Raw genomic sequence first — 23,034 nt, 5'->3', positions numbered from 1 at the left:
TTTCTCTTCCACCGATATTTTGGTACAAACATACCAAGCCCTTCTAATGCTTCGAGTTTGAGTACCATTGAAGAGGATTGCTTTCTCTGTTCCTATTGTTGTGTTTTAACCGATAAATGATAGACAGGCCCAGGCCTCGCCCTGCATGATGGAAGTATATTATTTGTTTTCTAATTGATGATTTAGCTAATCTAGAGCTTGGAAGTTTGAGAATATTGTTTATTTGAGAGTAGAGGCCTTGGAAGTATGTATATATGCACATGTATGTATGCAAATATATATATATATATTATATATAGAGAGAGAGAGAGAGAGGGAGGTTTGATTGATCATATCCAACCTATATCCGATGGATCCCTATCCTTTGAAATGCATGTATCTCAAAGCATGAGGGAATACTAACGGAGAGCGTGGTTACTTTAACTGACATGATTTAAAAAAATTTTTTTTTTAATATTTTGAAATATTTGTTGTTTTTTAATTTTTAAAATCAACAAAATACTCGCTAGATTAAAAAAATTTTGGATATCCAATAGCAAATACACTCCTAGGTTAGATCTTTTTCCTCAACGTCTACTAGATAAGTATTGCACTAGAACGATTATTTTCCACAGTGGCTCATTTACATCGAGTTACGGATATTTGAAGTGTGCAAAACTTTAATTTAAACCCCACCTACTTCGGTAACATTATTCGAGAACAAGATCACTCACATTTTAAAGGTAATTATTCATGCATCAGGAACACGCCCATGAACTAAATGCCACAAAAAAAATCTGTCTACAAGGACTTCAGTTCCCTAACTGAGCATCAATAATAAGATTCTGTTGAGAGGGTTGGTTGTAATCCCACAAAGAACAGGGAAGGTGATCTCGGTGATGCTTATATACACCTACGAAGACCTCAACAGATTCTCCTGATTGGAAGATTCAACTAGGTGGAATTAGGCAGCACCAACTACTATCACCCTTTTCTTTCTCCATATTAGAAACAATAATCCGCACAACAGCTTTTTCTTTTCTTTTTCTTTTTCTTTTTTTTTTTTTATTTAGTATTCAGTTTTTCCCTGACCCTACAGCCCACCTCTTCGTCATACATTGTGACAGAGTTTTTCGATCTGTGAGCTGTATTGCTTTTACATTTAGACTCTTCCATGCAAAAAGTCATGGTATAGAGTTTTTTTTTCCAACACGATGTGGCCCCAAGTGTCTGATTTAGCTAAATTGACTTCTGGCAAGACTCTGCTGTAGTCAAAGTCTCTCCATTATATTGCTGAAATTTAGCATGCGTCCCCACACGGCTTTGAACTTTCTCTCCACTAGATTCTTTCCAATCTATCGAACCACATCATCCCATCTTGGTGGATGTCTGGTGGGACACGATCTCCTGTGCCACATTTGTTTTTCGTTTCAAACTTCATCAAGAAGGAAGTATTTAATACTGATGTCACTTCTCCACAATCAAATTGCTCAAACTATTCCGAGATTAAATCTAAGTAACAGAGAGTGCTGGCTCCAAATTCAGAGAATGTTCAAATCTCTCCCTGATCATGCCTGTCCTCCTTCCAAAAATATTTAGTTGCTTCACCTCCCGAAGACTCTTATCTCGAATAAAAAATCTTCCCAACCTCCAAACTCTAGATTAGCTAAATCATCAATTAGAAAACAAATAATATACTTCCATCATGCGTTTAGTGTCGGCATCGACTGCCACTCCTTGCCAAATTTCAAGACGACATCTATTGCTACATAACCATACTACGAATTACATGAATAAAATAATAGATACAGGATCAAGATCCAAACCGCACTCCAAGGTCTCTGGGTAGACCACTGTACATGGAACTCCTGCTGACCCATCTGGGTACAGGGCACGGCCTGGAACTCTGGTACCACTTATCAGCTGACACACTACAATGAGAACAGAGAAAGCGATCCTGTCCCATGGTACTCGTAACTCCAAGCATCAGAGATGTACACGGGTATCGGACCATCTGTGGGAAACCAACATCCAAAACTGCGAAAAATTCCAGCCAAAAAGTCCGTTCAAAGCTCCAGTCAAGCGTGGGCCAACCGAGAGGAACTTTTGAGATGGAGACCCCTGTGGCACCCTAATTTCCCTAGCTTTCCATCAACTGTAGACCTCCAAGTCAAGCTTCTCTCTTCGCCCTCCAATCCCCACTAACTTTGAGACTATTCAAAGCCTCTATAAAGCATACGTTGTTACTGGGACTCGGTCGGCAAGGTCAGTCAACTCTGGCCCCAAGGAAAAGTTTCCACATTTTCCACTTATTTTTTTTCCGTTCCATTCAATCCCCCACCCTAACCCACCCACCTCGTTCCTCATTCCTTCTTTTCCTCCTGGTCTAAAAGGCCTGCTTTTGCGTCTTCTTTCCTTCATTCCCTGTGTTCAAGACTTTGGTAACTCTTCATTTCGAATACAAAAACCTTTGCACTCAAGATGAGCCCAGGATAGGTAGCTCAAGCTCTTCTGTCGCAACAAAACCAGGAGAAATGGAGAGGTATGCTCGTGTCTTCTTTCTTCCTTTATTCCTCTTTTGTGCTGTTTCTCTTCCTTCTTTGTTTATGGTTTGGCTGCCAATTCGTTCCAACTAATCCAAAACCAGAGAGAGATCATGACTAATCTCTCTATGAACCTCCCAACGTCTCAAACTATTGGGGTGTGGAACACCACCACGGACACGTGCCGTTGGGTTGGGGTGACCTGCTCCCCTCCGCCCTCCTCCGTTGTGACGCTCTCTCCTTGTCCGGCTTCGGCCTCTCCACCGCCAACTCCTCCTTGGTCGCCCGCTTCTTTGACCTCCTCTGCCGCCTACCACCTCAAGTCCCTCGACCTCTCTCAGAACTCACTCACCACCATCCCCAGCTCCTCCTTCTCCAACTGCGCGGGCTCTCCGGATTGGAGTCCCTCAACCTCAGCAACAATGGTTTGACCGGTCCTCTGCCTAGTTTCTCGGGTTTTGGGGCTTTGCAGTCCTTGGATTTATCTTATAATTCCTTATACGGAGCCTTGGATTCCGGGCTGGAAAAGCTCCCAGATTGAAACTTCTGAATCTTTCCTTCAATTTCTTCAACGCTACCATCCCAGCTCGAGTTGGTGGTGCAACAGTCCGAGCTTGGAGGTTCTGGTGCTCTCCGCCAATCGTTTTCACGGCGAAATCCCCGAACGGATTTTTGACTATGAGAACCTCACGTTGCTGGATCTCAGTCAAAATATGCTAACTGGGTCTCTTCCGGATGGGATCGATAGGCTTTCCAAGTTGGAAGTTCTCCTCCTTTCTTCCAATAACCTCGCTGGGATAATCCCGACTAGTTTAGCAACGATCAAGACCCTGTCTCGATTCACTGCCAACGAGAACCATTTCAGTGGCTCGATTCCTCGTGGAATTACGACTCATGCGAGTGTTTTGGACCTCAGCTACAATAGTCTCACCGGGGAGATCCCATCAGACCTCCTCTCGCGCGGAATTTAGAGTTTGTGGATCTGTCCAGCAATCACCTTCAAGGACCCATTCCTGGGAATTTGTCACAAAGGTCTACCGTCTGCGACTTGGCAATAACAATCTCAAGGGAAGCATTCCATCAACAATTGGGAAGCTTTCCAATTTGACATATCTAGAGTTGAATGGCAATGCATTGGGTGGAGAGATTCCATCTGGGCTGGGGAACTGTAAAAACTGATGCTGTTGGACCTATCTTCCAATCAATTGCAAGGGAATTTGAAAGGAATTGGGTTACCTTGAACAATTAGTGGTCTTGAAGCTTCAAAACAACAACTTACTGGAGAAATACCTGATGAACTCTTGAAGTTTCGGAATTTGAGCACTCTTGATCTCAGCCAGAACTTGCTCACTGGTGAGATACCTCCAGCAATTTCCAACTTAAACAAGCTTTCAGTTCTGATTTGCAAAGCAACAGATTCTGTGGTTCAATACCTGTTAGCATCAGTAGCTTCGAGAATTCTGATGAACTGCAGTTGGGAAACAACAACCTGAGGAACTGTTCCGAGAATGCCAAAGAGCTTGAGGACAGCTCTGAATCTCGGTAGCAACCTCTTCAGTGGACTCATACCTTCCTATCTCGGTGATTTATCTCAGTTGGAGATTCTCGACCTCTCGAACAATAAATTTAGTGGTGAAGTTCCAGCTCTCTTACTACAATTCAAAGCCTGATAGAATTGGATCTCTCTGACAATCTGCTTTCTGGAGTGCTTCCAAATTTTCCTTCGTTTGTCAGAGTCATAACCACTGGAAATAAGGATCTCATCATCAGCTCAAATACAAGCTCTAACCCAATCCGAACGAAAGGAAAACGACATATTTTACTCATTATCATGGTTATCATCGGTGCTGTCATTGGCATGGGGCTGACAGCAGCCGTTCTTCTGTTAATCATTTCCAAGCGCTTTGATCGGGTGAAAGATGAAGGTCCACAGCCAGAAGAGAACCTTCCTCAAGTTATAAGTGGATGTTTCATAACTGTAAATAGTATTCATAGGTCCAGTATCGACTTCACCAAAACTATGGAAGTGGTTAGTAATCCGGCCAACATAATAATGAAATCTAGGTTCTCCACCTACTACAAAGCTGTGATGCCCAATGGAGTCAGCTATTCTGTGAAGAAACTCAACTGGACTGACAAGATTTTCCAAATGGGGAGCCATGAAAGGTTCGGGCAAGAACTGGAGGTCCTAGGAAAGCTGAGCAATTCCAATGTTATGGTTCCCCTGGCATATGTCTTGACCGAAGATAGTGCTTACCTGTTCTATGAACACGTACACAAGGGAACTGTGTTTGATTTCCTTCACAAGGACTCAGAAAATGCTTTGGATTGGCCATCTCGTTACAGCATAGCATTGGGGTAGCTCAAGGACTGACTTTTCTCCATGGGTGCGATCAACCAGTTCTCCTTCTTGATCTTTCAACGAAGAGTGTTCGCCTGAAGTCGGTTAAGGAGCCTCAGATAGGAGATATTGAGCTTTGCAAAGTCATTGATCCTTCCAAAAGCACGGGGAGCCTTTCTATGGTTGCTGGCTCGGTTGGGTACGTTCCTCCAGGTGAGGTCTACTTCTGGTTGTCTTGTTAAACTGTGATTATACTAAATATCGTTATAAATTCTGTAGAGTTTGTTCTCATCCTAGCAGTTAAGTGATTAAGGTATAGCATAGCATGTTAGTACATCTACTGAATCATGTTAATATGTCCATAGGAAGTGGTATGTTTCCTTGATTCAATTCAACTGCTACTTCACAGGATATATCTAGGTTATATGTTCTTTAATAAGAATTTAGTTTACCTTATTAACACAACCATGGTCCCACCATGTTGGGTTTTGAGTTTACCATAGAAGATAATTCTTTTTCAGTATACTATCTAGGTGCTAATCCTGAGTGATATACCTTTAAAACAATCCGATAATGTTTTTCTATGGCTCCTTTAATAGTTGATTGCTCATTCAGAGTTAACTTTGCAAACATCTTTCTCATCATGTTGATTGTGCTCTAAAAGATTTAAAAGAAACTTTCATGAAAATAAAATGGAAGCACAATGTCAAAAACCAAGCCTACCCATAAGTTGTTTTAATTATATGAACTGTAGGTGCCTAGTAACGTCAGCATCCTCTTTCATCCAGATAAAAGAGGCCATAGCATGAAACTGGTGGTTTATAGGCTATTGGAACATTAAGCCAAAGTGGCTTAGGCATATTTATTCTAATTTTGGTCTCTATGGTTGCAGAGTACGCATACACTATGAGGATAACCATGGCCGGCAATGTATATAGTTTCGGTGTCATCTTGCTGGAACTGCTGACCAGAAAACCACCAGTGAGTCAGGGAACTGAGTTAGCCAAGTGGGCACTGAGCTATTCGAACCAGGCCTGAAGAAAGAGAGAAGATTCTTGATTCTAGGGTTTCTAAAGCATCATTGCTGTTCAGAGTCAGATGCTGTCTGTTTTGAAGGTTGCCCCTGGCATGCGTTAGTATCTCACCGGAGGCAAGGCCAAGATGCGGAACGTGTTGAGAATGCTGTTTAATGCAAGGTAACGACTAATGACTCCTGAAAGAAGTGCAAGAGAAAACTGTTCTGCCTTACAGCGAACTGGGTGATAGTTACACCTAAACCTGTCATAGAATAGGCAGTTGTGTTCTATTTGCTATGTTGTGGATACACACCCATCTATATATACAGTGTGATCATATTCCCTTTTTACAATTTTACAAGAGTGAATTGGCGCGTTTCTTCTTGTTTAAGCAGTCAGTGGTACAAAGTAATGGGGAAAAAAGAGGAATGATAAAATTTCTTGGAGCTTTTGTGCTTTTTATGTGGTCAGTCTAGTAGGGGCCATTGCCTCGTGATGTATTTCCCATCAAATGTATGTACTGCTATTTATCAATTAGTATATCATACAAGATCCAATTTTTAAGCATGGTAATGCAGCTAATATGCAGGTTAAGCAAGCAAGGGAGAAGGCAAAGATGAAATTCTAAAGCTGTCAAAGCATAGGGAACAATTTTTGTGCTTAAAGCTAATAAATTTTTTACCTTATCTAAGAGATTGGTGCTTTTACTACAAATTATCCACAGAACAAATGCTGAACATTTTCTGTATTATTCACACTTAATGAAGCAAAGTTGCTTGCTGTATTTGTGTGACTTTTATTCGAAAGATAATCTTTTGAGGACTAAAACTGCTACTTGTATACGTTCTTAGTTATGTGACAGTAAACGTCTTAACTTGTTCGTGATATACAATAACAGTTTGTGCATGGAAATTTTCGAGGTGATATGCTAGTAATATTTTTGATAGTCCACAGAGGATCTCTGAGCTGTATAAGAGTGATATGTAACCTGACTTCTAGGCAATGCATCTCTGCTAAAAGCCTGATGGCACCTTTTAAGCCAAGAGGACTCTTTTTAATGGAAGTTTTGATTTGAACTAAGGCCATCAGACCTTTCAATGCACCTACTGTTTCTTTCACTATGATAATTGCAGGTAGATAAGCTAATGGGTAAGCATTGAGCGGTTGTGTCCAATTCCTGTTGGTTTTTGGAACAGGCTGAAGTCACAAATCTATAGATGTGAGAAAGATGGTCACCTGTTATAATCAAAAACCGCACCAAATGCTACTTCAGCCTCAAAACTCAATAAAATGCAGCTGATGGGCATCCTTTGGAACATCTTGGTGTTTGTTCTCTGTTTTATTAGCATAAACATGATCTACCATAAACATGAGAAGTGACAGTGCAACAGGGAAAGCATTATCACATCATTGACAATAGTGACTGATCAACATTCTCAGCTTTTATTGGAATAGCAGTCAGCTTCAAAAATCTGACTCAAAAGCCAAAACTTTATTTGAAATATTAAGATGACAGATAAATTGAAGAGAATATTCTGTCGGCAAACAAATAGAAGACACCAGTTTCCCTGAAACCTAAAGGTGCTGTGAGCCGGGTCGAACATACTAGCTAGCTCATAATACAGAAGCACCAATTCTGAAAATCTACTAAAAAAACTGGTTCTATGAGCATAGTTTACTGAATTCATTTGACAGAAGAAATCTGATTATCAAGTAATAACTAGTACTTAAAGCAGCAATTACAGTGTGAGTTCTTTGGGATCCTCAATAATTTTGGCCAAGGTTTGCAGAAAGGCAGCAAGATCCGCTCCATAAATAACCTGGTGATCTGCAGTAACATTCACCTGCAAAAATTTGCATTTCCAAGTGTGAGAATTAAGCTTAGGGCACTTTAAGTTGCAGGATCCACTGAGCAAAGGTTAGGGCAGTTTTAAGATATTACCTGCATCTGGCTCTTCAAACCAATTCTCCCATCCTTGGTAGCAACAACAGTTGGCTGGGATGCACCAACAGCCATGATTGCTCCCTGCAGCACAGTTCAGCACAGAATTTAAAATGAAAAATATGTAATTATTGTTGATTTTTAAGTGCTGTAAGTTAAAGATATTGCAAATGGAATTGTCTCAGTATTCACACTCACAGTTCCAGGAGGCAAAATTGCATCAAAACGGTCAACACCAAACATTCCAAGGTTTGATAGAGTAAATGTACCTGCAGATTGAACATAAGAAGTTGATAGTGTCATAAAAAGGGGTATCTAATAATTGTTGCCGATCACAAAACTAGCAATTTCATAAGGCATATTTGCCAAAAGCAACTAAGAGTATCCAACACAGAATATGAAACCATACATTCAAGCTGTTTAGATTAAAATTATAGGTCAAAGAATGTACCTACTCAAAGAAATGAAAAGGGTTAAAGAAAGTAGAAATTATTTAAGAAACAGCTTGTACAAAAAATAAATTAGATACCTTGCATGAAGAGGAATAAGGATGTTTGTTACTTGAGAAAGAATGAGCTTAAAAGAAGTCGAATTCTAGGAGTAGTTATATAGCCTCAAAGAAATTAAGGAATCCAACATGCACTTTGGGGACTGACCTCCGTCCACCAAGCACAGCATCAATTCGATCAAAATCAATAATAACCCCGGGATGTAACTTTTACTATCATATAAGTATTGTGACAGGCGACAGAATTGGTGTCTTGCCCTATTAGCTGACCAAAATGCAATTTGGGGAGGTATAAAAGGTCCTTTTGTCTATGCCAGGCTTCATTCAAGACACACTCAGCTGGTCTGCTATTCTCCATTATCCGAACCACTTCTATGCCACCTGGACCCTCCATTGCTTTTTTCTTCCCTTCTTTTTTTTCTTCTTTGTTCTCCATTTCCCTCCATTTTTACCTCTACGAACAGCATTTTCTTTTTATTCATCGGTTCTTTTTCCCCTTTCATTTTTTCTTCTTTTCTTGTACTTTTCCTCTCTGTGATGTACAGCTACCATCAGATTCATTTCTCTCTGTTGCTACAATAGTAATAGTTATTCCCTGCCACTCCCCTCTCTGCACCTTTTGTGAACCCCCACCCTCACGCCCCTCATCCTTCCATTCCTTAATATGTCATCTCCTTAATCCAACTCCTCTGTAATCCTTCTTTTACCACTTTTCTCACAATCTTGCAGGATCAAAAAGGTGGATCGCAACATTATAGAACTAGTGAATGGGCATATGATCAATCACCGGCAGTTTTGAACATTAAAACATGACCACTATGCTAGTTTTCTTCAACCCTTACCCAAAAACATGTTGTTGTCTCTTCAAACTAGCTACCATTCTAGTTTTCTTAACCACCCTAAAATCATACAACTAAAGCTATAATTTATAACTATCAGGGATGCATCATTGCCAAATTTAAGTATATTTTATCTCTCAATAGATTAACATCTCCCAGTTACATGCATGAATCAGTTATTTTTAGTTTATTAATTCTGAAAATATTAACAATCCACACCATGCCGTCGTACTAGCACGAGTCAGACCATGTGTATCTCAAGGAGTAAGTACCGATCTAATGCAGTTTACTGTTGCTGCATATCATAGTGTATTGCCTGATACATTATGTACAAAGATAGACAACTATGTATGTGCACTGTTCCTAATTTCCTATTATATATATGAATATGTGCATGTACATAAGCATGCGTGCTTATTACATAATTATACATATAAATGTGTTTCACATACACGTAGCATGTGTGTTTGTGTTTGTATTATGTATGCATCTGTCTATGTAATTTAAATATGTGGCTTGATGTTTCTAATATGACATAGCATGTGTATGTAATGATGCCTACCAAAAAAATTAGAAAATATTTAAGAGAATGTATTGTGCTCAATATATTTACAAGAATCAAGCATATCTTCACAAGCCTATAACCATAACCGTAAAGCTTCTCTAAACCACCAGGTTCCAGTTTGGTGAATTCTCATTCGCCAAGCATTCTTATTCAGGGCTACCTCTAGTGTTATCTCAAACTTTTCATCCTTTTTAACAACTTCCATCCATATAATCTTAGGTCTTCCATTTCTCCTCCTAAATCCTCTGGCAAACATTAAAAATACCCATTTTTTACTGGAGCCCTTTTATATCTATGTTATATGCACTCATACCATCTCAATTAGTTCTCCCTTATTTTATTATGGGTGAAGCTACTACAGCTCCTACAAAAATATTTATTCCCCCGTCCATCCTTTCTGATATTACTAAACAACCATCTCAACATTCTCATCTCCATTACATTCAAATTGTTTCTTGAACTCACTTCTTGCCAGCTGTACCATATAGCAAGCCTTATTGTTGTTCTATAAACTTTGCTTTTATATTGCCAAGTTATACATCAATCACATAAAACCCCAAAAAGCACCTCTTTGCTTTATCCAACCAGCTCTACTTCTATTACATATCTTTTCATTTGTCTCTCCATTATTTTCTACAATAAATTTTAGAATACCAAACTCTCTATAATATTTCTTGTCCATCAATCATGATTAAGGTTTTATCTTCATTTCTATTTTCACTAAAATTATGCTCCATCTATTCCATTTTTATTTTACTGATTTTTAGGATCTTATCTTCTATGCTTTCTCCTATTAATCCAGTCTAACATTTAATCTCATCCTCTTATCATCATTCAACATTATACATCCATTATCAATAATTAATATAAAAAAAATTAACGTGTATTGAAACAAAGATATTTCTTATTGTATTTTTTGAAGTTAATAGAAACAAAGTTTTAAGACCCTGCATGGCAATGCATGCATATTGTCAAAGTGCAGCATTGAACGTGCTCTGTTCCAACCACGAACACACACAAGCATGATAGTGATATTGTAAGTCTCTGCCAAGAATAAATGTCGGAGGAGATTAAGTTGTCATTTAAGGATTTTATTTTCTATCCAAGTAGCATCTAAATACCATCTAAAGCACCACTACTAGAAAATAAGCAACTACAGACCTTTCTGCAATGGAAAAGTATGAAAGTACAATTAGAAATTGAACAAATACTAGATGCATTATCTCAAAATGTAAAGAGCACCTGTGTTGTACTCATGAGGTTGCAGCTGCTTAGCTCGGGCCTTATCTACCAACTCCTTCCATTTCCTTGACAATGAATAAATGTCAACCTACAAATACGAACCATGAGATCCACTTAACATGGAAAAGTATAACTCCCATGTTTCCCGATAATGATAACAGAACAAATAACAGTCGCAGCAGCAGAAGCATTGTAACCTTGTCAGCATCCTGCAGAACTGGAGTGATCAACCCTCCATCTATAGCCACAGCAACGGCAATGTTGATGCTGCTGTTGTACGTAAAGCTATTACCATCTCTACAACTTGAATTAACAACCGGGTGCTTCATCAATGCCATAGCAGTTGCCTTTGCCAACAACACAGACATCGTCACCCCTTTCGACTTTATCTAATCTCAACAATACACCAGACAAGCTTATAAGACTGCAAATTTCAACAGAAAAACTGCTCCTTGATCAAAGCTGAGGTTGAAAAAAATCCTCACTTTCTTGTAGAGGTCATCAAGTGCATTGGTGGTGATGGTATAACCAACCCGGAATGTCGGCACTGAGAGGCTCTCCACCATGTTCTTGCTCACAGCACCCTGCATTGTGGTGAATGGAACAACAGTACCCAATTGAATGGCTGGAGAAGCCGGAGCCTTCACTGTAGAATAAGTTGAGACGGATTTGGGTGGAGCGGTTGATACTGGAGCTGCGGCCGCCACCGCTGCAGCAGCTTCCACATCCTTGGCCACAATTCTTCCCATAGGCCCGCTTCCAGCAACCAATCCCAGCTCCACCTTCAGATCCTTGGCAAGCTTCTTGGCGTAGGGCGTGGCGATGGTCCTTCGCCCGCCCTCAGAGGCCGGATGGGCCGAAGAAGCAGCCTCAGGAGAGAAATTTGGAGGAGGAGAAGAGGATAAGGCTTCTGGGGCGGTCTCCAGAGGAGATGGGGTTTCGGCAGCCGGAGGAGCGGCGGTGGAGCCGTCGGAGGCCGCTGTAGCGGAGGAGGAGGCGGCTTGGGATCTGGCGAGGGGGATCTCGTCCTCGGTCTCGGCGAGGAGAGCGATGGCGGAGCCGACGGCGGCGACGGCGCCCTCCTCGACCATGATGGCGGCGAGATATCCATCATAGAAGGTTTCGACGTCCATGTCGGCCTTGTCGGACTCGACGACGACGACGCTCTCTCCCTTGGCGAGCTTGTCGCCCTCGGCCTTCGCCCAAGACACGATCTTTCCCTCGGTCATCGTCGAGCTCAGCGCCGGCATGAAGATCTCGCGGATCTTGGCCTGGATCCTCGGGGCCCGCCTTGGGGCTGCTCCTCTGCCGCCTCCGCCACCGGCGGCGGAGCGGCCACGGAGGGAGGCTGGGGAGGGAAGGAAGGGGGTGCCGAGATGGATGCTGGCGAGGCTTGCCATGGATTCCTGGCGTCGAGGGATTGGGAGACGGAATGGTCGAAAGAAAGTAGGAATATTTGGGAGGTTTTATGGGTGGTTTTGATCTCGGGCTCGCCTCGGTTGCATCGAAGGCAGGGCGGAGGTCCCAAAGGCTTCGCAACACGGGCCAGGTGGTGGGAGTTAAGAAAGTAGAAGCCCGAAGTTGAGCGCACCATTTTGTGACCGTTTCACGTGGCCTTCCCCTGTTTCTTCCCACTGTGAAGTATGGTGGGCACCATTTTGTTCTCATGAAGTGCCTGTTAGTCCGAATTTGGTATGAAAACGTGTGATTTGGTTTTACTGAAAAAGGAAGTCATGTAATTATAAAACAAGCACAATAAGTATGATATCGTGGACTTGGTGTTTGTTTTAAAGTAATTACACATGGAAGTCAAGTTTGGTTGGATTAGGTGAGGTTTAATTAGATTAAGTTTGGTTCAAATCTAATTTGGTTGGGCTAGGTGGGATTTGATCAAGTTGAGTTGGTCTAGTTTGTTATGTATGATTCCGCCGAGTTCGGCTAGATTGGATTGGACCTGGTTGAGTTAAGCAATGATGGGGCATAGATAGGTTGATACCACTTAAATGATATCACCAAGGAGTTATCTATTATTTTTTCCTCTAGACAAAGTGATGTAACTGATTTTACTAGTGCATAGGTTTGGAAGTTACCTCGTTACCCTCAAGTCAAAACGTTTTGGTGGCAGCTTGGCTAGAGTACGTTATCATGTAAAGAACTTCTAGCTCGGTTTAATATTATCTTAGTACACCTAGGTTTGTGATTTATGCTCTTCACACACTGAAGATGCTAACTATGCCATTGTTTGTTGCACTTTTGCCCAGGAGTGTTGGCAGCAGTTAAGCATCATATACCAAACATCTTTTCTTTCCTCAATTTTGTCTGAATTACTTGTCTATTTGTCGAATTCATTGGTGCAGAAAGGTTGGAAAGTACTTGTGCCATATTTTGCATGACTGTTGTGGTAAACTCGTTGTGACAGAATTTTTAATCATATACTTTCTTCTTCGGCTCAACTACTTCATAGAGCTTTTATATTATTCACTACTAATCTTTTGCTCCATAAGATATCTTTAGGTGTACCATCAACGCACTGAGGTACTACTTCCTCTTTTTTATTGTAGGTGTTCACTTTACCACTTCAGGTCTCATTCTATTGGCATACTTAAGGTAAATTTTAATGCATCTATGAAACATGACAAGGTTGCTACTGCTTTTATTATCCAAAATCATGATGCTCAAGTTATTCAAGCTGGTGGTAAGCTCTTGTCTCTCATCTCTGTTTCTTATGCTGAGCTAATGGCAGTTTGGTTGGGAGTTCAGGCTACTATGCTTGAGCATAGAACCACAAATATTTGGCTTGAAGATGATTCTTCTATGGTAATTCGGTGGTTTACTGATTCCCATTTCCATGATCAGTTGCATGATCCTTTAATTCAAGATTTACAACATTGGAAATTGACTACTACATCTTTCAATATCACTCATACATATCGTGAGGGTAACCAGGTGGCAGACTATTTGGCTGACTTAGCATACTTTGGGGATTTTACATGAGATACTGTGTTAGCTGTTGATGGTCAATGTTATCAACTTCTTCAAGCTGATAGATACGGGGTACAATATTGTCGGTCCTAATAATTCTTTTGTTACTAGGATTGCAAGATGTTCGGCCTATACATGGTTTTCCCAGAGTCCTACCAAACCAGAGTCTTGCTTGCAGTTGAGTATGGTTGCTGGGGTGTCCAAATTCTTCGACTGTGTTTCAGCAACTGCTTGTTGTGCTTTCCACTTACAGGACTTCAAGGAATTGCTTGCCCTCCCATCTACCTATATTGATGCTTACATGGTTGGCATTCTATCAGTGTCTACATCTCTGACACTATTTCATATGTCATGTGCTTTTCCACTGTGTATCACTTCAAAAATCTGCACCCTTTTGTTTAGCCTTCATACTTCGACCCCGCAGCATAATACACAGTTTACTTGCCTGAAACTTATGCTACATGGATTCTACATAGATGCCGAGGCTATGGACTCTCATAGTGGCGATCATCAACTTCAGCTCTGCATTCGAAGAAATCTAGAATGGAGTGCTTCAAGGAAAAAAGAATAAGTAGTGCAAAAGAAAAAAAAAAGAATTTTGAGATTCATGGGGTGGATGAAAAACAAAAGGAAAAAAGAAAGAATACAACAAAAAGAAAAAAAAAAAAAAATAGAAAAAAATGATTATGCTAGCTTGTCATTTGTTTGTTTTCGCTGCAGGAAGTTCATCTTCTTAACAGTTTTATATGATTCACTTCATATGGTACATTTGTTAAGATTCTCTTCTGTGCCATGCACCTGTTTTACAATTTTGCTGCTGCTTATATACATATACAACTACTACAACGGTTGCTTACTTCATTGGCTTGTCCTTAGATTATCTATATATATCTGTCATAATTCTACCGGTTTCTTCAAGGTCTCACACAACTGAGGCATGTAGTAACATCACATCTGCTGGCTTTGGAGTGTATGATGAGTATCTTGTACTCTCTTCTCATGGTGACTGCTACTCCGACTGCTGTTCATGCTACCTACTTACACAGCTCATATATTACTTTGCTGCATCATGGTCTCTACTATTACTGTTAATGTTTTATCAGGTGTTCTGCTTCAATATACTAATACTGTCTGGAGTTGAAATCAGCAATCGCTCTACATTTCGTTCGATCTGTTTCACTGCTTATTTGTTATTCAAATACTACAGTTTGGGATTTCTTCCTTGTCACAGACTTCTGCAACAATCACTTCATTTTGTGTCCTTCAACATCACAATATTGACTGTATTACTTTGTAAAGTCTTACAAGCAACTTGCTGCAATGCTGATCTGGATACTATACTGTTCCTCAATTTCTTCATCCGCTCTTCATGTTTTGTCCTCCTGGAGATCTGGCTGCTCATAACAAGTTTGGATTTTCATACAATTAGTTGGCTCCCTGTACAAATCAACATTTTATCTTGTTCTACTTTTGGGTTTCTGCTCTTTCACTTTTGTCATACTGTTATAGGGAACATTGCTTCTGTACTGCTGTATCTGGTCCATGTCTCATGTTGGGTTACTTTTGTTCTTGGTTAGGCCACACTGGTGCATAGGGTCCATTCTTTTGGATTGTACAGTCTGTACATTCCTGTGTGTTCTTATTAATATTATTTTGATCTATTACCAAAAAAAAGATGTCACCAAGGAAATGCAACCAAGCTCATTCAAAAAGGTGTCTCTGGGATAGCTGGAGGGACTCGATTCAGACTTTAGAAGCACTAGTAACTCATAAGTTTCCATGATGTCTGAAAAAGGATACATGTGCTTTGCTTACGGATAGAATTTTAAAAGATGCCCACCAAGGCCGCTGCAGACTATGTAGAGAACAACTGATCCTACGGTATGTGAAAGGAACAAATACTTTTAGGAGGGATGATTACTAGTCTTCCTAATCTTCTATTCGACACAAGAAAAGGGAGTTGTCTTTTTCTGATGGAATTGAAAGGTTAACTGTTAATGGCTCAAGCATTGCATGCATGGACACTTGCGATGAGTCGATGTAGGAAATTTTAGGAACTGCGTTGTTTTATTACTACTTTTCATCTGTTGTTTGAAGACATTTTTTTAATGCTGGAGTGTATCCAGATTATCGAGCTAGTTTCTGGAGTTCATTGAGTTCCATTTATTAAATTATTTTCTTGACCATGTAATATATGATCTCCATTTCTTGTCATGCACCAACTGTAAATCATGTATGATAAACATTTGCTTAAATACTGAAAGACCATAGGCGGATCATCAGTTTAAGTTGCTTCAGTATGGATTGGACGACATTATATTCCTTGCGAGTTGACTAATTCTTTTGAGTGAGATTTTTGAGTTACCCAAGCATTTCTTATTGCTTATGCTACTTGAAGACAGTGACTGCATTGATTCATGGCATTGTTTGAGACAATACTACTTTTCTAAACATAAAAGGCCATTTGAGCAGGTTGCAAATCCATGCTGCTGCTTTTTGGGAACAGCAGAACTTGAAATTTTTCTTAGAATTCTAGTGTCCATCACCTTCTTGATGGTGATACCAGTTACATAATTTTCTCCAACGCACTAAAATTTGTTAATGATTTGGTACCTACTCCTAAGAATAGGAAAGCTGGTCTACCTTGTCGCATGTAGGACTCTACCAAACAAACTAGCTAGAGCTTTCACAGCAGTTTGAATAAAAAATTATGATATGGAACCCCGGCTCACTGCAACTTCCATAGTTGCAGAAAGTTCCATCATATTCCTTTTAGTTGCACTTCAGAACTTTACCTTCTCTTGTTCTAGGAAATTAATGTACATGAGAGGCAGCAGAATTGCAATTTAATGGTCTTTATTAAAATCATATGAACATTGGAGCCATTATAAGGAGTGTTTACCTAGAATTTCCAGTGTGGAATAAATTCTACCATGGTTTGAGCTGGTACAACTTTTTTTTTTCCCCTGATATAAAGAGTTAGTATAACTTGTTTTCCTGTTGTCCTCCTTTCTACTCTTCAACATTAGGTCTGTTTGGGATGCTTAGGTGAAAAGTCCCCTTCTTTCCATTGGAAACTTACTTTCCCTTGAAACAATGGTAGTATTTTACCGGTATGCTTTTGAAGTAGAAGCAAAGAAACCAAACTCAATCATCATCACAACATATATTGCACCACCTCCTTTCCCTCTGGCACCCAACATTGGCCAGCCCCAGGAAACAATGGAAGACCATGAATCCTCTGCTCTTGCTACTGTGATCATAGAGAGGGCGGAGGTGGACACCACCCGTCCCTTCCGCTCTGTGAAAGAGGCCATCGCAGTCTTCGGTGAACGTCTTCTCTCAGGCGATGCTTATTCTCAGAAGACCATCTCGAACGCCAAGATCGACATAGCTCCAAAGCCAATTTATGCACTGCCAGCTCCAAAGCCTATCTACTCAGCATCTTCTTCACCACCTTCTTATACTTCTTCTGCATCACAGTTCAATCAAGAAAGGGAAGATGAGCTCATAATCTTCAGCTCTTTGAAGAAGTTGGAGGCAGAACTGGAGGAAACAAAGCGAGAGTTGATGCTGCTGAAGGAGAGGGAGTCTGAGATGGAGATTGCGGTCACTGCTCTCAATGCGCAGCTCCAGAGAAGCTTGTCTAAGTTGGCAGAGATGGAGGCAACAAAAGCAGCAGAGGACAGTATGGCTATAGAAGCTCAGTCTAACAAAGTTCGAAGTGATCGATGGGCAGAGGAGAGGACCAGGGATCTTGAAGCAAAGTTTGATTACTTGCCCACTCTGGCTCAAGCACTGAGCCTTGGGGGAATTGAAGATGACTTTGGTGGAAGAAAGAAACGGAAGGTGCCAAAGAAGAAGCCTATCATTCCTCTCATTGGAGATATGTTTTCAAGGAAGAAGGCTTCTTTTGATCTCAACAATTCCCCATATTCCCCGTCCTGCAATGGTGTGCTAAGTTAAAAAGCATTGCAAGAAGTTTGAGTGTTTGTTTTATGTTTTCCTTCTTTTTTCGTGTGATGTAAAATTGGCAAGGGGGGCCTTGTCAGATTGTGGAACCAATAAGTTGTTTACGTTTCACCCTTAATTTTGATCAATCAAAAAGAAAAAAAAAAAAAAAAAAAATTTTTGTATCTTTTGAGGGGGGAAAAAAAAAGGGAAACCTTGTATTTTGAGGTGCTGTGCAAGAGATATGTCGCATGCTGGCCCAAATTAGTAGAAATACAACTTGAGAACATTTTGCCATCCCATTTCACAATATCCATCTGATGCATTAGGTACACAGCACTATGCACCTGAATATGTTATCTCCCACATTATGACTTTGGTACACAACATATTTGAAGTGATTATAGCGCTCACGCGATTATGTATTCCTTCACCACTTTCTAAGATTGTCTCTAGCCTTAAATTGCACACACACGTAGACAAGACAAGCAAAATTTATCCATAATTTTGTCATCAAATATTATATTTCTAATGCAAGAACTCTTAATAATTAATAATATTTTAAGATTATGAATTGTAATGAAGGTCGAATTAGGTTTTCTGTATTAATATTAGTACTCAATTTGAATATGATGAATAGAATAAAAAAAGAAAGAGAGGAGAAAAAGAAGCAAATGCTTTTCTCTCCTCTTGCTTGGATGCACAAAAGAGAACAAAAGAAAATTTATTTGGAATGTCCAATTTTTAGATGAAAAAAATATAAAAAAATTTATTTGGAGTGTCATTATCTCTACTCTTCAAGTCTTTTGTATTTACCATTTGACTGCAAGTAGATCTCCAAGAATCAAAAATGACAATAAAACTTTCCGTGAAAAAGAGAAATTTTTCTAGAGAATTAGAAAAGCACTTTCCAATTTTGTTAATTTTCTAACTAAGCAAACAACAAATACAAATTTTCAAATAAAAATATATCAGGGAAATTTTTATTCTCAATAAAAATCTTCTGCAACTAAATGTACCTTCTTGAAATTTAAACAGAATTATTGATATGGACAGAATAAACTTCTCTCTGTTCCTTTTCTTTTCAATTAAATTTTTATCTTATTTTTCTAACCAAAGGAGAGAATTTTCATTTCCGTCCTCACTGTCCCTTCTCTCCAATCTTTTAATCCAAACAAGATGCAAGAGATTGTACTAGCTCCAAGAGCTCTAGGTTCAACCAAGACATTTGTTGTTTACCAATTACCCCTCACCATACTTAATAGGCTTCCTAATCTTGTAATTATGCACTAAATTTCAGTTGCTTGCAACTCTTCATCAGAACATCCCACAAAACCACATCAACCTCTATATAGGGGACATGCTGTTAAGACCCCAAGGCCTCCCCGCCCTTCTCGCTCTCCCTCTATTCCCAACCTTAAAACCAGGAACCCTTCTCTTGTGACCGTTGTCTTACGTAAGCCTCATTTGAATATGTCCACCCTCTGAAACCACACCCAACCTTGGCTTGCCTCCTCCAAGGGAAGCCCAACTTCCCTTCTTCCACCACCCTAACCACCCCAAAGCAAAGAAGTCGAAAACCTCGAAAAGATTGATATCCAAAAAGGAAACAAAGAAGAATAAGTAGCAGCAGAAATACAGATTTGATGTAAGAAGGTGAATTCATCAAAAGAAAAGATCACCAGCCAATGCCGCCCCCTCCTGAGGCAAGGCCCGGCAGAAAACGCTTCTGGTTCATCTCCTGCCTCTTGTTCATTGTCCTCCTCATTGGTGGATCTTTCCTTGTGCTCTACATCACCCATCCGGCGGATGACATCCCCTTCTGGTTCCCAATTGCTGGGATGATCTTGGTGGGCATTCCTTGGCTGTTCTGGATCATGACATGCATCTACCGATCGATCGCGGTGAGGAGCGATGATGTAGAGCGGCCGCCTATCAGGGCTGCAGCAGTCGCTCCAGCCGGAGGTGGTGCCACCGCCACCAATGTTGCCACCAATTCTATGTTCACAGATGCCTCTGTTGATTCTCCGGGTGGTGCGAGGAGGGTGCGGTTCGGCCATGCTACGGTAATGGGCTCCGATGTTGCAGGTGGTATGAGTGAGAAGCCGCAGGAGAACGAAGCAGATGGTGACCACACTCCTGATGGTGGAACCGGGTCGAGCATCTCCCATGGTGATGGTTCGTCCCAACACTCCCATGAGAGTGAAGTGCCTCTAGCTCTTTCAATGTCTTGAATCTCAAACTCGGCAATATCTTTCTTTTTTCACCATTTTAATCTCTTATTGTTGCTGTTGTTGGTGATGATGATGTTTCTTCAAGTGATGCATATGATCCTATCTGACCTTCACTGACAATTAGACAATAGGTGAAAAATGATCATAGCTTCCCTTTGTGCCTCCCTTGTTTGTTCTGATCATATTAATTTGAAGCCAGATTTATTCTGATCATAGGATTCTAACCCATTATCCAAAGAGCCGCAGCCTGACCTGCATCATTACCTTCTTTGCAGTATGACATCCTGTCTGATTGAATGTTTTGACTTCAACATAATGTTCTACATATCCAAGGTACTAACCCTCATCAGCTTCATTTCCAAGGGACAAACATATATTGGAAAGTGTTAGAGGATCATCTGGTCTCAAAAGCCCATTCCTTACTAGTTTTGTCTTAGTTTTCCCTCTTTAGGCGGTCTTCAGCTCATCCCCTGTATAAATGTGTGATGTTGTCATCATAGAAAATGAAAATGTAGAGGTCCTTCATAGTTTTTTGACATTTGCAAAATTTCAAAATTCTTTTTCCATCTATAATATGGGGGGCGAATTTTTAGCCCTTTCAGTAAAAAATTTTATCCTTACAAGGCAACAGGAGTCAAAGAGTTACCTAAGGCTACAGGAAGCAAGAATTAGCTAAAACTTAAACAATGTCCAAAAACTTAATTTGTAATAGGCATTTTAGGATTCCTTGTCCAGGGAATTTTAGATGGGGAGTGAACACCAACCGTGATGTTTCATGTAAATCACTTTTATTCAAGACCTTTGTTTTGATTGCTTAATGCTTTCCATTGAGCCCTCCTTTTCCTTTGCATGGAAGTGTACCTGTGAATGCTTGATTAGGACATAATGATGAACAGAGTAGTGGAGCTTAGCTTCCAAGTGAATATCATTATGTTATTGACTAAAGAAGTTTAAGGGATTACAGGTTGCTCACATTTTCAATCACAAAAGAGAAAAATATATTATATCCCTTGTTAAAGATTGTAGCAAAGGCTGATACTAGTTGAATCACATAAATGTGGTCTATGACATATATACGAGATGCATGTTGCTAAACCCTGCTTGCCAACTTCATTCCGCTAAATCATCAGTAGCTTCCATATACCACAGATTGTAGAGCTCCTACTAGAATTGATAGAGAAGAGACTTTCAGTAATTTGTTTCATCAAAAGTTCCATTCAGTAGCATTCTAATCTCTCCTTCGATTGCCAATTTGCCATCATTGTTGTTATAAAATAAATCAAACTAAAAATTGCCACCTAAGTCTTGACTTGTATGCTTTTAGTCCTGAAAAACATCTAAACATTTCATGCGTGTGGTTTCTAAAGGACTCTCCAGTTCTTGATTAGCGTGTGGTAGTCATAAACAAAAATGCAAATCAACCTTCAACTTAACTTTGGTGTCAAAATTCAATTATCTTCAAAGTCTTGTTACTTGATATTCTCTTCCCTCCTAGTCAATAAACCAGAAAGCGAAGATGAGTAGTGTTAGGCCTGCTTGAAAAGTTCTCTTTTCTTGTGGCAAGCCATTCTGCAACTGAACTGTATGTTTCCAATTCTTCAAGGATTTCATATTCTACAGAAGGCTCTGTAGCCAGCATTTTCTTTTCAGAGTATGCTAGTTAAGGACTAGGATTTGATGCTTCATAGAATCAAACTTTTGCCTACTGTAGGCTTGTTGCTATATCCCTGCTATTATCCTCCACCTCCTAATGGAACATGTCCTTTATTCACAACTTGGGAAAAGAATTCCCCAAGTATATTTAACACAAGCAATCCTTGCATCATTTCATTGAAATTATTGGAGGCATTCACAACATTATCTTCAAATGTTCTTTTTTTTTTTTTTAAGAAGTTTTTAATATAATGGGACTAGGAAGATGAATACTCCCATTACTAACTACAAACAATATACTTCATCAAATAAGAAAACTACAAGCATTCTATCAGAGATCCTAACTCTGAAGGTTTACACACCAAGATAGTCGAAGATTCTCAGTGATGTAACCACCAACCATTCCTAGCACAATATTAAAGAACTCAATAGTGCTAATAAAAGAACAAAGCTTGACTAAGCCTCTGACTGGAAAATGCAGAAATTCATACGAAAGCTGCATCATTGCACCAGAATTTCATCTTTCTTTTTCCTCTTTCCAGCAAAGTCTTCCCATGTTATAGAATAACAATGTATCATGGAGGAGCAAAAAGACAACTCAAAAACGATAGTTGGCTTGCCAAGTTCTTGCATATCGCGTAGCCTAGAACTAATGATCTAGACGTTGGCAACATGCGATCTGTCTGGAGATTGCCAGAGCTGGCGTGCCCCCTCGACCACCACCCGCTGGCCCACCAACTCCTCCTTCGTTGGTGGAAGAGGAGGGGGATAGGATTCGGGGTAGATGGGTCTATAGGACAACGATGGCATCTTGGAACGGGGACGTACCTCAAGCTTACCGAAAGTGGCTCTGTGCGGATTATCTCCGCTTAGATATTTTATGCACCCCTTGATACATAATCTCCGGAAAGTCGCAATACCCGCATATTTGCCTACGTGCGGATTCAAAAATGTATAAAATAGTTATACGCACATGCCCATCACATCCACTCCCCATGCGACCTCATCTGCATAGAAATCTGGGGAAAAATATAAAGATATCTTTCAAGTTTGGACCCGTATTTAGATCTCAAAAGTTTAAAACATTTCTGTTAGCTACTTGTTGGAATAAATCGATCGATCTCTATAAATCGATTGATCTCCAACATAGACCGACCGACACCCGACTCTAGCTCCACAAACAGACATGACTCAGATCAACCGACTCCGACTCAAAAACAGCCAATCGATCGGATATAT

General features: G+C 40.1%; 3 protein-coding genes and 1 pseudogene across 3 annotated transcripts; 3 read left to right on the top strand and 1 right to left on the bottom strand.

Moving 5' to 3' along the window:
- Positions 1–2,953: 2,953 nt before the first annotated feature.
- Positions 2,954–6,340, top strand: LOC140851454 (uncharacterized; annotated as a pseudogene).
- Positions 6,341–7,301: 961 nt separating this feature from the next.
- LOC105051780 (dihydrolipoyllysine-residue acetyltransferase component 5 of pyruvate dehydrogenase complex, chloroplastic) lies at positions 7,302–12,509 on the bottom strand. The gene is made up of 6 exons (XM_010932378.4): positions 11,461–12,509; positions 11,173–11,364; positions 10,976–11,063; positions 8,020–8,090; positions 7,822–7,905; positions 7,302–7,723 (listed from the first exon to the last, which is right to left on the bottom strand). Exons 1-6 carry the CDS (start codon positions 12,373–12,375, stop codon positions 7,619–7,621), a joined length of 1,455 nt encoding a protein of 484 aa, XP_010930680.2. The 5' UTR covers positions 12,376–12,509; the 3' UTR covers positions 7,302–7,618.
- Positions 12,510–17,106: 4,597 nt separating this feature from the next.
- Positions 17,107–18,059, top strand: LOC105051781 (WEB family protein At3g51220). The gene has a single exon (XM_010932379.4). It carries the CDS (start codon positions 17,180–17,182, stop codon positions 17,921–17,923), a length of 744 nt encoding a protein of 247 aa, XP_010930681.1. The 5' UTR covers positions 17,107–17,179; the 3' UTR covers positions 17,924–18,059.
- A 1,319-nt stretch (positions 18,060–19,378) lies between these two features.
- LOC105051902 (uncharacterized) lies at positions 19,379–20,209 on the top strand. Its single transcript, XM_010932546.4, has one exon. It carries the CDS (start codon positions 19,597–19,599, stop codon positions 20,140–20,142), a length of 546 nt encoding a protein of 181 aa, XP_010930848.1. The 5' UTR covers positions 19,379–19,596; the 3' UTR covers positions 20,143–20,209.
- The last annotated feature ends 2,825 nt before the right edge of the window (positions 20,210–23,034 follow it).

This window comes from Elaeis guineensis, chromosome 9 (assembly GCF_000442705.2).
Source record: "Elaeis guineensis isolate ETL-2024a chromosome 9, EG11, whole genome shotgun sequence".
In the NCBI taxonomy this organism is placed as follows: domain Eukaryota; kingdom Viridiplantae; phylum Streptophyta; class Magnoliopsida; order Arecales; family Arecaceae; genus Elaeis; species Elaeis guineensis.
Note: the sequence above shows the minus strand (reverse complement) of the source record. Positions and strands in the feature narration are given on the sequence as shown.

Excerpts from the sequence above, each read along its gene's own strand:
- LOC105051780 (XM_010932378.4), bottom strand. The coding sequence starts at position 12,375 with ATGGCAAGCCTCGCCAGCATCCATCTCGGCACCCCCTTCCTTCCCTCC. Across the intron at positions 11,064-11,172 it reads TTCTGCAGGATGCTGACAAG|GTTGACATTTATTCATTGTC; the intron begins GTTACAATGCTT and ends TCGTATTTGTAG. Across the intron at positions 7,724-7,821 it reads GTTTGAAGAGCCAGATGCAG|GTGAATGTTACTGCAGATCA; the intron begins GTAATATCTTAA and ends AAATTTTTGCAG.
- LOC105051781 (XM_010932379.4), top strand. The coding sequence starts at position 17,180 with ATGGAAGACCATGAATCCTCTGCTCTTGCTACTGTGATCATAGAGAGG.
- LOC105051902 (XM_010932546.4), top strand. The coding sequence starts at position 19,597 with ATGCCGCCCCCTCCTGAGGCAAGGCCCGGCAGAAAACGCTTCTGGTTC.